This window comes from Siniperca chuatsi, linkage group LG15 (genome assembly GCF_020085105.1).
Source record: "Siniperca chuatsi isolate FFG_IHB_CAS linkage group LG15, ASM2008510v1, whole genome shotgun sequence".
NCBI classification, from domain to species: Eukaryota; Metazoa; Chordata; class Actinopteri; order Centrarchiformes; family Sinipercidae; genus Siniperca; species Siniperca chuatsi.
In genome coordinates this window covers 11616843-11633469 of record NC_058056.1, presented here as the reverse complement: position 1 = coordinate 11633469, position 16627 = coordinate 11616843, and the positions used below count along the sequence as shown (strand labels likewise).

The 16627-nt window shown below is 44.3% G+C and overlaps 1 protein-coding gene across 13 annotated transcripts in view; it reads right to left on the bottom strand.

Moving 5' to 3' along the window:
• Positions 1-16627, bottom strand: part of LOC122888988 (AT-rich interactive domain-containing protein 1B-like) — a 177040-nt gene that overhangs the window by 51672 nt on the left and 108741 nt on the right. For all 13 annotated transcript variants that reach the window (XM_044223940.1, XM_044223941.1, XM_044223949.1 and 10 more), the window contains one exon: positions 7365-7665. In XM_044223940.1, the coding sequence (XP_044079875.1) occupies positions 7365-7665 (301 nt within the window). The remainder of the gene's footprint in view (positions 1-7364; positions 7666-16627) is intronic.

Below are 16627 nucleotides of genomic sequence, written 5' to 3'. Positions count from 1 at the left end.
GAAGAAAAGTCAACCCGAGAGTCAATGAAAAGACTTTTATTAATTGCAGATGAAAGGAAAGTGCGGGTGTGCGTTGGCAGACATGAGTCTACATGCTTGCAAAAGGGTGTGCAGATATATGTGTACACCAAGACGCAGCAATGACTCTGCTTGCCTACATGCACACACACACACACACACACACACACACACACACACACACACACACACACACACACACACACACACACTCCTTAACTGTTTCTCACAAATACAGAACCCCTGGAGCAGCAGGGGCCATTTTTGCTAAAGTGAGGTAACGGCGGTGAGCACTAATAGACTGGTGTAGAATACAGAGAAAGGGCTGCTTCAGCACCATCTCTTAATACAACCCTTAGGCTGTAAATGCACACACACCTGCACCAACCCAACAAACACACACACACACACACGCGCACACACACGCGCACACACACATACACACACACACACCAAGGTAATATCCCCTACTTGCCGTGTCTTTAGGGGAAAGAGGTAGATAAACAGCGGGCTCCAATAATGGTGGTTTAGATCTCAATGGGTGCGAGTCAATGCCTCTCCAAGCCGGGGGCTAATGCCAGTTAACTCTCCCTGTAGGGGACGAGCGCAGGCCTGCAGTGGCTCACAAAACAAGCGCTCTCCCAAGATCCTCATTACTTCCAATGCTGAGTAGAAACTGTAAGTAAAGCAAAACTGCAGCTTAAGCTAAAAAATAGTGAGGGGGATGCGAGGGAGAGAGAGCGATGGAGTGAGAGAAAGCAAGAAAATAGATGTTGGGGAGGGAAAATAATTGAGCACTGTTAGGGTTTGGTTAGGGTTTTCCAGTCGGACGGAGTTAGAATGGGATTTCTCTAAATGGCTAACACAGCAAGCCGGCGCCATATTTTCTTTTTTTTGGCCGACGGTGTGCTTTGTGAATATAATGCCTGCGGGGAGGGCATTTTGCTGTTTCACTTCGAACACGAGCAGCCATCAGGAGGAGGAAAGACAGAGGCATGTGGGAGTGGGGTTGATGTGTGGATGGGGATGAAGAAGGAAAAAAAGGAGGACAGAAGTGGAGAGCTGGAGGAGAGATGTGGAGAAATAAGAGGGAGGAACAGAGGCAGAAATGTGGATGGAAAATTCAGCCTTGTTCCTCTGTGGGAGGCCTGTACTGCAGCAATGCTCAGAGCGAAAGAAAGCAGCAGAGACAAACAGAGATGGGGAGGAAAGGGTGGGGACGAGGGAACGTGAGACACAAGAGGGAACATAAGAAAAAGCGAGCACGATAAAAATAATGAGAGAAAGAGAGAGGGACAGGGACAGCCAGAGGCAGTGTTCCCAACACGCAGACTCTTAGGGAGTGGTGTGACTAGCAAACTCGCCCAGCTCCACACACTCCACACTGCAAAACATGCTCACATAAAAACTCCACCCCCCCACCCTCTTCCACTGCTTTCTTGTAATACTTTCACCACTAACACAGAAAAAATATAAGTTTTGGTTGAACATCCCTGCGGCGTCTTTTCTCATCCAATATTTTGCAGCTGGTAAACTTGTTTTTCTCTCTCGTTGGGGAAGTCGTTTACTGACATTTTAAAAAATGTTCACCTTTATGCATGAAAACCTGATCTGAGGTCATCACTCTTGTTCCTTCAAGGCGTCTGTGTTTGACCTTTGACCTCAGTGTGGAAAAAGACCAGCACCATTGCAAAATTGTTTTTTCCATCTGTGGTTCTCATTATCATAATTAGAGATAGAAATATATTTTCTGAAATGGAAAACTGAATGCAAACCACAGGCTAGACTAGGGGACAATGTAAAGGACAAGAGTGGATGTAAAGCAGGTTGGAGGAGATTCATTTGGAAGGACCCTTAAGCTAACTAACTGGAAAGGCCTGGCCTTCTCACCTTCACTGTCTCCCACCCTCTATCTCTCCCTCCTTCCCTTCTCCCTCCTCCACTCGCCCTGACCTCTCTGTCCTTTTCTAGGCCCTGGAAGCACTTGAAGCGAAGCACAGATACGCAGCTTAAACTCTCCCAAGCGCTCGCCCGCGAGCTCCAATCACCTCTTTAATGGAAAATAAAAACTTGGAGGGGTGAGGAGAGATGGAAGAGGGAGGAGAGGAGAGAGGCAGAGGAGGGGGGGAGCAGGCACTGTTAACTGGACCTCAGAGGACCTTGGTGGAGAGAGAAGAAGAAGGAGAGAGAGAGAAAAAAAAGAAGAGGGAGAGATGAGTATTTGTGATTTTCTGCAGCAGACAGAGCGAGCTGGGTCATGGAGGAGTGTGGATGTGCTCTGTGTCAATTAGTAGCTGCACAATGTGGAAAAGTGTTGCAGTTTGGCCCTCAAAGCAAGGCAGGCATGCAGACATAAATGTGTAAACACAGGCACACACAGAGAGATGGAAATACCCAACATGGACCAGATCTGAAAACTGGCTTAAATACAGACAGTCCCAATCTAGTTTACTTTGTCTCTGTTACAGCCTTCCAATCTAAAACAAACACACACATTGCCATGGTGACAGGGACACGAGGTTACTACTTATTTTCTAAAATGGTCAATTATTTTAACAAAACAAAGCTTGACTGGGGGAAATTAGTTTTGATAATACCATCCCTTTAGTGATAACAGCAACAAGCCAGCTATGAGCTAGCTATGGCAAAACATTCACCCAAAGATATATCTAATAATCTATCTCACCCAATAATCTAATATATACTATATGTACAGATAGGTGACAAATGAAAAAAAGAACCTGAATAAATGAATAGAAAACCAAATGCAAATGTTTCTATACAGGGCTCGCAGGGTCAATGAATGGCTAAGGCCTTCGTAGATACAAGATCTCAACACAGCTGAACATCTATAGGTGATTATGGAGCAACAGGCTGCTTCCCAGAATACTTCCACTTCCTTTAGATCAGAAAAGAGTCAGAGGAGCAGTATATTTTGTTGACACTGGAATTTGTTGTGGGATTTTACCTCACAGACATGTTCACACTTCGCCTTATCAGCTCCATTCCATCAGCAACAGTGATCCAAGCTGATGACAACTGAGTTTCTGTGCTCTGTGCTCTGTGTGAAGTTTGATTTAGTATGTATCAGGTTCAGTCTGGTAATGGATATGTCTTCTGCTCATTTTTGGGGACAGCCATACTAAGGTTGACAGGAAGTGACGCCATACTGACAGGTATGAGAACAGGCGAGAACTTGTCAAACCAGCCCATGTTCACACTCAAAACCACACAGCAAACACTGTGTTATCTACATCTAGAAATATCCAGGAAATGCAGAGTTTTAGAAAGCCAAACACACACAAATCAGCATATTTGATGGATTCTGCGGCTGCGGCTGCTGCAATTGCAATGACACTAACTTAGGGACTGACTTTTTCAGGACCTTGTGTTCTGCCCTATGACTGGATGACTTTGCCTCTCTCTCCAACAGCTCACAGTCAGTGATGGAAGCTCGAATGCCAGCAGTCCCATTCAGCCACACATCCATCTGGATGAGAGACGAATGTCTGCTTGCCTTGTCCCCGATGTCTCATGGAAGGAGAAAAATATTCTGAGTACGCTCTGAATTGCTTCAGAGACACTGGGAGGAAGGAGATGTGTGTGTGTGTATGACTGTTTTTGCGTGTGTGTGTGTGTGTGTGTGCATACAAGGTGGAGGAAGAGGAGGGGGAGGTTGGCGGTTGAGAAATGTGATTTCTGCTCGACTGTCACAAATCTAGCGCAACAGGAAAATCAATTTGGCCTTGTGTGTGCCTTTTTGGCTCCGGGAGAGAATCCAAATAGCAAGGCGAGGCCCGGATAATGTTACAGTGTATTGGATTTGCTTCATGGAGAGAGAGAGAGAGAGAGAGAGAGAGGAGAGAAAAAGAAGAGGAGATGAGGGAATCACAGGCGTGCCGTGGAGCTCTGACAAGATAGATTTGTGCAAGTGTATGGGTGTATGATAGGCTGGCAGTCTCCCCCCCTCTCTCACTCTCACTCTGTCTGGCTCTTTCTAGCGCGCACACACACACACGTACAGACAACACTGTCACTCATCCAAGCAAGCGAGTATATATTTTGTGATTTATATGTGTGACCATGTATTTTCGCATGAAACCATGAAATAAAATGTTCACAGGTATGTGCGCTCATGGGCTGTTACAGTGTGTATGCTTTACCTGCCTTTCCACCTTTACCTGCTGATATTCTTTGGTGTGTGTGTGTGTGTGTGTGTGTGTGTGTTTGACAGCCAGGTGAAAGGATGACATGATGAAACTGCTCTCCTCTGACCGCTGTCAAGGGTAACGTGTGTCCCGTGAGTGCTCAGCCGTGTGACATGTCGCATCACTCCACCGAGTGAGGCTGACCGGTGACAGACTAACACACAAGTGCATACACACACACACACACACACACATTTTTACTAAATTATTGGTTCTACAAAGCTTGGGAAGACATTCCTTTACTTTACATCATTTCTTAATACCCCTTTACCGCTTTTTGCATAATTAAACACGGTAGACATTCGAGCAAAGTCTGCAAACATATGCAGGTAGACACATACACACACTCGAACACACCCTTTGGCACCACAAATACTGTTTTTTGTTTGTATTTAAAGGAAAAATACACACTAACACACTTTACAACTTTAGCAGTTACAAATTTTCTTGTCTTGGATTTTCTGTGGATTTATGTGGATAAAACTCACAATATGATCATATGGTGACATTTACAGCACAGTCATAATAGAGTTTAATAGGAGAAAAATAACCTTAAAAAACAACCTAAAACATCAACATAAACAACAGATTTTCAGTCAGTCGAGGGGCAGAATCCATTACAGAAGCCTGCAATTCCAATTTCTCCACTGACAGTAGCCTTAATGAACCAGAATGCAATTTAGCCACAATATATGTTGTGTTTTGACTTTTTCTTGACTGGAGCTCAAACTACTGCAGACAAAAACAATTTTTCACACTAATTAATTAGCTTATTAATGTTTGTCTCATTTTGTTTATTTAAAGGACACTGTTGCTCACACAACTGGTTTGAATAATGAAGAACGTGTTTTTTTATGGCCGCAGAAGTAACAGAAGTGGGAGTATTGAAGATACAAACCTCAGAAAACAACACACACACACACACACACATAAAAACACAGTGTTGCATGCTAGCTGCCTTGCTCCCTCCTCTCCTCACTAACTTGTACCAAAGTACAACGACAACATTAACCAAAGTGTCCTAACTTGTGATGAAGTGTTAGAAAGCGGAGCGTTAGTAATCAGATGTGTGCTAACCACATTAGTTCTCCTTTGTCTCTCTTAGGCTGGCTGCTCCTTGATCTAATTCAAACTGATTGTAGTACAGCCGCTAAAACATGCCAGATGTTACTCACTGCTCCACGCTTTATCACCATTTATTTGGCACGGGGAATATTTTAAAATATTTTCTTATTAATCACGTCCCAGCGATCGGTTTCGCTTCTCGTCTTTGCCGCCTCATTCCGGATTCTCGTCATGATTCTTGGCACGAGCGCCTGAAAAACCACTGTCCCAGTTTTTCATTAGCGTCAATCACTCTGGTAAGCGGCTGCGAGGAGGGGAGGAGGAGGAGCTGGCGTCAGGATCTCACTCAAGACATTTTGCCCCGCCTCGTCAGAGTGACTGACAGGTCTGAGACATGCTGATGCTCCGGTCAGCCACGCAGTCGGGCAGAGAGGTGGCGGGATGACGGGGAGGCCAGGCGGGAACAGCATGCACACGCACAAGCACACACACACACACACATTCGCACGCCTGTCTGAGGCAAATCAAATCCACACTCGTTTATAATGCTTAGTGTTTATCTAAATGGTTATGCGGTCTGCTATGGCCTCAGGAGACAGACAGACACACCATGCATTGTCTGATAATCCTGTTGGTGTCTTGTTTGGCCTGCCATATCTTAGATAAGGCTGCAAATCAGATGGGAGGTCCTCCACTACCAGTCAGTCTCAATTCATTAACACTCAGAGTGGAGAGAAAATATTGTCTGGACATTCTGGATATGTTGGAAATACTTGTGCGATCCACAGGTAGTAGGGAGATGGACTTTATTAAAATTCCACTGCAATGTAGGGACGTGCTTTTGCAACACCATGATCAAAGACTTAACAAATCCATACAATGCAAGGACAAAAACTGTGTGACGAAAATGAATAAGACATATTCCATGAAGTGCTCTGCACTAAGCTGTAATATTCTTCAGCGGTCTGAATTAGGATTTCAAATGGACCAGAGATATCAAAGTCTAGACATGCTGGATTGATATTATTTGGTCTTCTGCTGCAGTGTGCACTCAGCTTCATCCTCTGTCCAAACTGGCAGAATGAAAATTGATCTGGATGGCTTATACGTTGAGTTGGAGATGAGAAAAAAAGAGATGCTATTAAACCAGGATGTTGCCGCCTTTATTCTACGGTTCATCCCGACTGCTCAAAAAAGAACACTCAAGCAAAGTCTCAGTGGTCAGATTTACATGGGAAATCATATTAAATTAAGATACTTATTAAGGCATCAAAACACAGGTTCCCTCCTGTAACCCTGTTTTTTCCTGGTCTGATTTATTTGCCTGTTTGGTTATACAGTAGAAAGGTGTTATGCAAATGCTTTATCATTGCAATCTACTCTTGCAATGCAAAACACACTAGATTTAAATGTTGTTATTTGTGGAAATATGTATACCTATTCTGCAAAAGGGTCAGTTTTCTACATGACCTTTTTAAAAACCTCTTTAAATGCACATATTTAAAAACAAATGAAATCAGGCTTAGGTCTTTAAATAGCAAAATAAATGGAAAGGTCAAGCAGAAATGTAGGTGTGATAACTGTGGTAGTACAGCAGCAACAAGTTTACTAATGGTACTACCTTAAAGATGCTCCGAGTATCATTTTCAAAGAGCACATCAAAACTGAATCACATGGGACTGGAAACTGAAACCAATCAGTGATGTCACAGCAGCATTTTTCATCATCTGTCAAAGGCAATACACCTCATTTGACATCACTGGCTGGGGTATGTTTGTGATTGTTTTCCCATATGCTTTCAAACAGCAGCCTCTTGTTTGGTGGCACAAAGCAATTTCCCTTTAAGCTGTAAAGCAATTTTGTAAATTTCCCAGGGAATCTAACACGGCGGTACATGATGTAAAATGCAGTGTAGTGTCTGGTTCAGATGGCAAACCTTGTCAGTGTCTTGTTTGTTTGTGGTGATTAAACTAATAAAGGTATCATGCTACAAGTTGCACCTTTCATCAAGATAAAATCAGATTATCAAGATGCATGGGCACATACTTTTAGAGACTCTAATGGCAACCTTACCTGCTGCGGTGGTGTTGGCAGAGGGTCCGCTGGCAGGAGAGATGGGTCCAGAGCCTGATCGCGACTGCTGGGACTGAGTGGAGCCTGCAGGCGAGCCCACGGGGGAGGGAGAGGGCCCGCTCCTCTGGCTGGGGAGATGGGGGGAGGCGTGAGGAGAGAAGGGGGACTGTCCCTGGTTGCTGGCCCCTCCCTGTTCCCCTTGGCTACTGCTGCTGCTGCTGGAGGAGCCGCCGGCGCTGACAGCTGAGCCCAGACCAGCCTCCGTCCCAGTGGGGAGGTCATCAATCGAGCCGGACAGATCCTGGAACAGAAGAAAGGACTTACAGTGAGTATTTATGAAGCTCACCCAAGCATTTGACGAGAAGTGACATGCAGCAGGAGACAAATTTAAACGTGAGCTCAAGCAAAAACTAAATTTTCCTGGTAAATAGGATCTCATGATAAAATAGTACTATTGCAACTATTTCAGCATAGTTGAAATATGGCTGGAGTTTGGCTGAAATACCAGATGATATAATCCATAAAATCCTCTTGAAAACAAAAAAAAGAAGTGAAAGACATGATGCAAAGATGCACCATATTTCCAATGCTTTAATAAGGCACTACAGGTAAAAAGGTTAAAAGTTTACTGTATACATAGCACTAACAGTGTTTGACTTTTCTGTGACCTACTGTAATCACTCAATCAAATCTCTGCAGTCATGGTGACAGTGGTTAATATGGAGCAAAAACATTACCCATGGAAAAAGACACTACTGTACACTGGCTGCTGTGGTGAAAATGAATTGTAATGGGCTTTCATTCAGACCAAGGGTGAGTTCATATTACAGTTTTCATTCCCTGTGGTGAGCAGAGAACTATGTGTTTGTGTGTGTGTGTGTGTGTGTGTGTGTGTGTGTGTGTGTGTGTGTGTGTGTGTGTGTGTGTATGTGCTTTGTAGGTACTCCCCCTCCTGAATTGATTCCAGGGAATCCCCACCAATACTGCTGACAGAATACTGACTGTATAAAAGTGTGGAGAGGGGAAGTAGTAAGAAGACAATGAAAGATGGAAGAGAGACAGTGGTAGGGGTAAAGAGAAGACCAGATGTGATGTGATGAGATGTGATGCATTGTGATGGCTGCCCCCTAACTACACATCACACATATTTGGATACACACACACATTCACAGACGAGCGGCTGTGCCACAGCTGTAGCTGAATATGGGGGAAGTCACCTGTAAGTGACCCCGGTTTCCTGGCTGGTGCCCGCTTGGGGAGGAAGGGGAAGAGTTGCGGGTGTATGCCAGCTGATCCTACCTGCTATACCAGGCCTGTTGACCCTCCGCTCCTGTCCCACCTGAGTCCTGTGCAACCATTACTGTCACCACAGTATATCTGTCTGTCTGTCTGTGTGCCACCTAGAGCTTATACAGGGTCTCACAATCCAAATAAGCCGACAGCTGTCACATTTTGTATGTGCATATTCAAGCTACAAGAAAACGCAAGTACTTCTCACTTTTTGCATGCTTGTTGTAATGTTATTACAATGTGATTATACTTGTGAACATTAGGAGAATATGTTTTAACAGATACACAATAATTCCGCACTTTGATCTTTAGACGTCTGAGCACAAGAATATGTTTATGGACAGCTGCACATGTGTCAGACTGTAAGAGCAACAGTGAAAGCACCCTCACCCTGCCTTAAGGGGCCACCAAAACGCCTGAAACATTTAATTTCTTCAGATTCGTCAGATTATAAGATAATGAATATTGGCAAAAAGTTCCAATCTAAACATACTACAACACTAGAATGAACGCTAGAAATGTCTGCCAAACCCTGCATGTCTTGAGTGCATTCGCTGTGACAAAAAAAATGGCATTTGTTTTGAATTTATGCAGCTCTATCATACAGTCAATTCAATGTCAACAGTGGCAAACACTGTACTTTTTCTCATTACCCTAGCACCATGTTATTCCATATAAAAAGTGAGACAGGCGTCTCCCATCTCTTTCTGTCCATGCATGGCTTAGCCTGTGGAACAGACAACCAAGTCAGTGTGGCAGTCAGTCCGTGGCTGCTTGTTTTGGTTAATGCGATCTCGGCAGTGACACACAAAGCCTTTGTTTTCCATCATGCTGCTGTGAGTGCCCACCCGCTCTGCCAGCCTGCCAGTCTGTCGCCTGGCATTATCTACCCTCGCTCGACTGAGCACATGGGGCACTTGCTTTCCTCTTTCTCTTCCTCTTTCTATTCCTCACCCGTGGTACCACTCCCTGTCTCAGCCAATCAAGTCACCCAGTATTCTGAGCTGAGTGATGTAATGCACTGCCTCCACCAATAGGGCTGAATGTTATTTTCGACTGACTGGCTGCCCCGGGAGCATGCCATTTGACATGGCGGGGTTACCATGAGGGCCGGTGTAACCATGGCGATGGCTTTTCCAAAACACAGAGAGCTAGCCGGATGTACAGCTAGGTTGTTAACCCACAGGCTAATTGTGTGAATGGATGGGAATAATTGCATTTCACCTAATTGGGTGCTGTTGCCAGCTTTTCCAGTGGCAGTTTAGGGGTGGGAAAATGCGTACCAGTAATTCGTTTAGAGGCTGTTAGGCTCATTTGGATTATACACACACTTGAGCACAGCTGTGTGGCCCAAGACCAAAAAAGTAGCAGCACTGTAATAACCTGAAAGGGTGGTAAAACTTGACAACCATAGACTATAAAAATGTCAATTGTAAATACCCAATAAACCCACAGTTATAACTTATGGTTGCAGAAACACTACAGTGAAAAGTAATTTCACAGTGCGCCCTCAGTAAAATGCATTTATCAACATATACACCCACCCCCCACATGTACACTTAATCCTTGTCAAGGGCCACGGAGCATTGTGTTACCTGGCTAACTGTCTGCTACATAGTCATGTGTAAAGAATCGAAGCCAGCCAGCCAGCTAACCAGCCAGGCAGACATGCGGTCGGAGGATTCAAACACCCAACAATCTGGGGCCCCAATCCAAAGTGGCCAAAATCCAATTTGCTTGGCTCGGGGCTGCAAATTGCTCTGTGCATTGAGTCTCCAAATAGCTGTCAACCACTCCCGCTTGGTGTCCTGTATTGCTTAATTCGCTCCTAGAGCATGTAATTGTCATAATAAGAAAAATATTGAGGTGATAATAACCAGTTACTTTGAGATGCCCCCCGCCCGCTTCAAGACACACACACACACACACACACACACACACACACAGTTGCATATACGTACATAATGGGCCGAGACTGCCATCTACACATTTCACACAACATTGGAGAGGCAGTCGCTCGTGACCCTTCACCTCGCTGGTGTTGCCGCCTGCCTGCACTCTCTCGTTTAGTGTGCCTCTGTTTGCGTGTGTGTGTGTGTGTGTGTGTGTGTGTGTGACAGGCACACAGGCTGCTGGGCTGTCACAGCAAGACATGCTTGAGCACTGATGCGGCCGAGGGGACAGATGAAGCTACACACACACACACACACACACACACACACACACACACACACACACACACACACACACACACACACACACACACACACACACACACACTCCCCATCCCTCACTCATACTACTGACCCGCTCTCACACACTTACACACATATACCCCAACAGGGTATAAGGCATCAGTGTGAAGCAGGGAGCTGTCACATCCAGCAGACTGTGGGCCTTTTTCCCCTGCCCATGGTGCTGATGTTGTCTCCTCTCACCACACACAGGGAATTAATCAAAGTTGCGATGGTAGAAGGCACCAAGCGTGTGTGTGTGAGTGTGTGAGAGAGAGAGTGTGCGAAAGTGGTTCTCTGTCTAGACAGGGAGGAGCCAATGGCTGCTGCTTCCTGTGGGCTACAGGAAAAGAGAGCGACTGGAGAAACTAGCTACTTCTATCTCACTTTCTCTCTCTGTCACACACACACACACACACACACACACACACACACACACACACACACACTCACTCACTCACTCACTCACTCACTCACTCACTCACATCGAGTATCTATTTTTCAGTCTATCTCTGTCTGCCCCAGTCAGAGGGATAGTATGGCTGAGGGCTCTGCACCAGATGGCTAGCCAGCTAACTAGAGCCTGAAACACAAACTCATACACAGCAACTGAGCACTGTGAGCGGTAACGCTCAAAAACAACCTCCCTTATGGCTCGAAACTGCACAGAACCAAAAGTCAGACTTTGAATTACAGTTTTTATAACTTATATAACTTATATAACTAATATAACTATATATATATATATATATATACACACATATATATAACATCAATTATTCACCTAGACATTTGATTGATAGGATTGCTTTTTAAATGGCAGTTTTTAATGCTGAGGGCACCACAGATGAAATGCCATTCACTTCCATTGTTTTGCGGATGGCTGCAGAAATCGCAGAGACAGATATCTCAGAACCTGGGCAAATAAAGCCAAAATTATCTGCATGGCTAGATACTACTAAAGGTAAGTGAGAACATTAGACATGTGAATGGGTGATTCCATGCTGCTTAGTATACTGTACATGCTGCACTACTTCAAGCTAACCCAAGAGGCAGGATGTAGGAGAACTGTCTCATTGCAAAATGGATGGAACTGGGAAGGTTTACTTCTCCCACCATGATCTTTCCTTTCTTATCCAAGGCCCCAGATCTGCCCAAAATTTACATAATGCATGTGCTGTATGAATATTTACAAATATATGGGCACAGTCAATATTAAAAGATAGGTTCACAAATCCCCTCACATGATCCCCTCTAAAGGCTATTCCATTGTAAGCCTGTGTTCAAATCAAGTGGTTATTTTCAAGTGATTTTATTTTTAAGCTACCGTTTTTAGTACAAAATTTCCTCTTTGTGTTACAATCCCTCTGCTGAAACTCAGCTGGGAAACTATCGGGGGAAACACATAGGGAATTTTTCAATAAAAAGACGGTAACGTTGGAAGAACTTTAGAATTCATAATTAAACAGATTGAGGACTGTGGATTTTGCCCCCCATCTTTTACATTGGAATTGCGTTAGGAAGGGAACTCTTCACAGCCAAGGATGTAGTGTAGGAACAATTACAACGAGCAAAAACTCTTTCAATGTACATGTAGCAGGTCAGAATTGTTTTAAGACAGACTTGAAAAAATGTGAACTTATCCTTTAATGCTATTTTTATATGTACACCGATGTGTATATTTATCCATACAGGACCTGCGTTTTCACGGGTCAAGAGTAAAATCCATTATAATGTTACACACAGCGACGATTGTACTCCACTTCACCGTGGTACAGTATATACAGAAATAACACCTCAGTGGGCTCAGAGGCGAGTTTTAATTTCTGTTTCTCTTCTCTGGGTAAATATGATGATGTAAACTGTAATTAACTCAAACAGCTATCGTTTGTAGGCCTGAGGGACAGGTCTGCTCATGGCAGCACTGCACTCATTTATCGGCTCCGGCCGCTGTGCTTTCTATCTTTATGGTGCACTGGAGACTAAGAGGAAATGCTATTACACAAAGATGTTTTTTTATCCTCCCCCCAAACCGTCGATTGAGGCAAAATCCAAATGAAATGCCATGTAAATGAATCCAAATGGACTGCTGAACGTGCGTGTGTGTGTGTGTGTGTGTGTGTGGTGTGTATGTGTGAAAGAAGGTTTTAATGTGATGCCCCATGTAGAGTACCAACTGTAATACCCTTCGCTAAGTGCTATTAAGTACAGAAAGAAGAAGAGAAATGAGAAGGAGAGAGAGACTTAGTGGAGGGAGATTTAACACAACACCCACACCATAATTTCTTTTTTTTTATATCAATCAGCTGGAATGTCTACCAAGTCTGGAATGATGATGATAATTGGTGATGATGATGAGAATTGACAGAAATTCTGACGATTTAAGCACTACACTATAAAATGCTGATCAAAATGTGCTTGCTAACACACAGTACTGTACTTCCACACAACTGCTTTAATAATTGCATGTAGGAATATGCGAACATGCCTTGAAGGGGTATGTCTTTGCTAGATAATATGTGTATTTGTGTGCAAACTGAGAAATGTAAATGTATGAGCCAATGTGTGTGGAGATAAGAGTTCTCAAGCAGAGTCTCTGCCACCTCCTGAGGGTCTCTGAGTGAAATCTTCACTGAGGAGAGGAGGCACAAGGCAGAGAGACTCCAAATACAGGCAAGGGCACGCTTTTCAAACTAAGGGGAGATGTTTGGCATGCCTCAGGCTCACCAAAAACCCATGTGGGCTTTAGTCAGGCACTCAAATATGCTAGCATGCCAACCCATGGATGTCTGTGTAGTGCCACGAGCTTGGAGGCTGATTGTTCCTGTCTCAAGTGCCTAAAGTTTTCAATTGTCTCTCACTTAGTCTGCCCAAGACTGCCATAGGTGGCACACTGTCTCCTTGTTCTAGCAACAACTCAGAGATGTAACATAGTGACCCTGCAACAACAGTGTAACTCAGCACAAGAGAATATTAAGGATATTATTGCATGTTACAGGTACAGTACATTACACAACATTGTCCTCCAAGCAGGTCAGAGTATAAGTTTATCTACTGGTTTGAAAGCACTTGCACCATGCACCAAAAGCAGTATGCTTGAAATAAACTATGTTGTACGATATGTCCTCCGACCACGTCTAAAGGCAGAAGTGTTCATACCTGTTGCGAATGGCCACACACACGAAGAATTGGCAAAAAGCCCACCGTCATAGCTTCCTCTTGCCTCAAGCTGCCTCCCTGATTTCTCTCCAAGAACTCTGTATTTTACGTGTCTTTGTGTTCTCAATGCAATGACTCATACAAATAGGGATAATGGCCTGCACTTTTAGAGAGCGTCTCCTCAAAGGCATGCGCAGTGTTGTTGTTGAAGTAGTTGTGTGAAGGATGAAAAATTTCTGTTACAAACTTAATTTCACACCTGGCCAATCCAACAAGACCTTTGTTTTAAGCATACGGAGGCCTTTGCAGTGCTTTAGGAGTACACATTTTTTACTGTAGGTGGTCCGAGCAGGAATCGAACCCCAGATACTCATGGTGCTACTTCCATGATGTATATTCTGAGCTACATAAGACTACAGTTTCTACTTGTACACATTTTGAAAGCCTAACGGTGTCGCTACACATGTCGTCAGTTTTCAGTCTCACATGCGTCTGAGGGAACAGATACACTCCTATTTTAATCAGTCCAGCTGTCTACACAGGCCGCATAACGGTTTTACACAAGTAGCTACAGTACAGTGATTGTGTATTGGGCTCTGAGCGCTGCCAAAATGCAAGTGACCTACAACTCAATACTGTGCCTGAACGCATCCCGTGTACACATGGAGCACTGAGGCTGCTGCTGCTCTGCTCACGTGCTGCTCACGCTACGCCTCCTGTGTAGACACGGTGTAAGCATAAAAGTTGCTGTAGATACTGCACAGAGAAAGCGACAGTGTTCATCGGAAACAACACTATATTAGTGTGCAAAATGCTGGTTTGAAAAAGCAACAGTTCATGATTACAGAGGAACTATGTGATTGTGATTTGAAAAACAATGCACACTATTTGGAAGGATTCATTGAAGACAGTCTTTTTGCTTTCTCTCTGTTTTTGTTATCTGGAACAAAAGCAGCCAAAGAACAAACTGTTCAGGGCTTTCCAAAGTTGTGCAGAGAAGAACCACAGCTGCACTAAAAAAGCAATTGTGCTTTTCTTTTCAATTCTGCTTCTGCACACTTCACAAAGCCCAGACAATCTCTTGATAATACCGCGGCATCTCGATAAGAGGAAAAGAAAGCTCTCTCTGTTTTTCACCACCAGCACCGAGCTGAAAAGCGTTCCTGGAGTCAGGCGTAAGGGTCAAACAGTCGTGTGGACACCTGACTCAGGATTCCAATAGATTCACTAAATCTGGTGATAATGCCAACAGTAACTCCACTGCATTAGCAATTATTGCTTGTTGTAAGATAGGGGGCTCACTGAGTGATAACTGCCCCGGCTCTTAAGCCTCTCATAATGTGGAGATATGGGGCAGGCCACATTGAAAGGGACATTTGAGGCCCTATTACCCCTAAGCTGTTAAAGACGCCCAAATCTGGCGCTGCTTGTCTCCAAACCGGAGGGATTAGTGTTGAGTTTCACTCCGATTCCCCCTGATAATATTCCAGGCTGTAGCAGCTAGGAGTACTTAGCCAGTAGGCCCTATTCACTTAATGCCCCCCTACTGTTTTCTGCACCAACAACAATGACAGTAAAGTGTCTCAAACAACCAACATCATCTTTTAAGTGGCTAAATAAACATGGAGGTTGGCCCTCTTTGTGTGCTCAGGTATTGAAGTCGAAGATGCCACAAAGTCTATCTCCACCTGCCCATGAGTCTGACCTTTCACATGGCGAGTTAGGTTATTGGTATTCCGCTTAGAAGTGTGTATTTAAATTTGCTTTCATTTAAAATGGCAGCTTTACAGAGGCAGAGGAGACAGGCTGAGCCTGCTTATTGTCTGAGCTGTTGAAACTTGTTTTTTTCATTAGTCCGCAAAGGTTCTTCACACTTTAGTTTTTAATGCACAAGCCGACCACTTACCGCCTCCCCTTACACCAACACACACACACACACACTCTCACCCTATTTGTTCTGAACGTATTAGTTCTGCTAATGTTTTTATTTATGGCATTCCAGCATGACATCCTGCCATCCACCCACCCCCTCCTCACCTCTCCACTCACCCAAGAGAGAACTGAAAAAATGATGCATGACATAGAGTGTGTATATATATGTGTGTGTGTGTGTGAGAGAGAGAGAGACGGAAGGAGACGAGCAAAATAAAGAAATAAAGGGCCCAAATTCCTCATTTCTAATTCAGCTGCTCGTTCAGCTTAACCTCTCTCTCCTCAGCAATTAAAGCGCACGCCACATCCTTCACGCTGCGTACAGCCGAGGCTAAATAATGCAGGGGGCATCCAGCACCCGCATCCTTTATCATCCCAAATGACAGCCATTTGCATATCTCCCCAGTCAATTAGAGCACGGCGGAATAATCAGCCCATAATTGGGGGAGAGCGTCGGTAATCACCCGCCCTGGCACACCGACAGGGCCATTGGAGGAGCGAGGGGGAGAGGTTGTGTGTGGGGTTGGATGTATGTGTGTGTGTATGTGTGTGTGTGTGTGAGACAGGGAGACAGTCCACCCGACTGCAGACTCTTAACTTCAAACTAACACATCCAAACAACCAGTCTAACTTCTCTCTGGTTCTCTC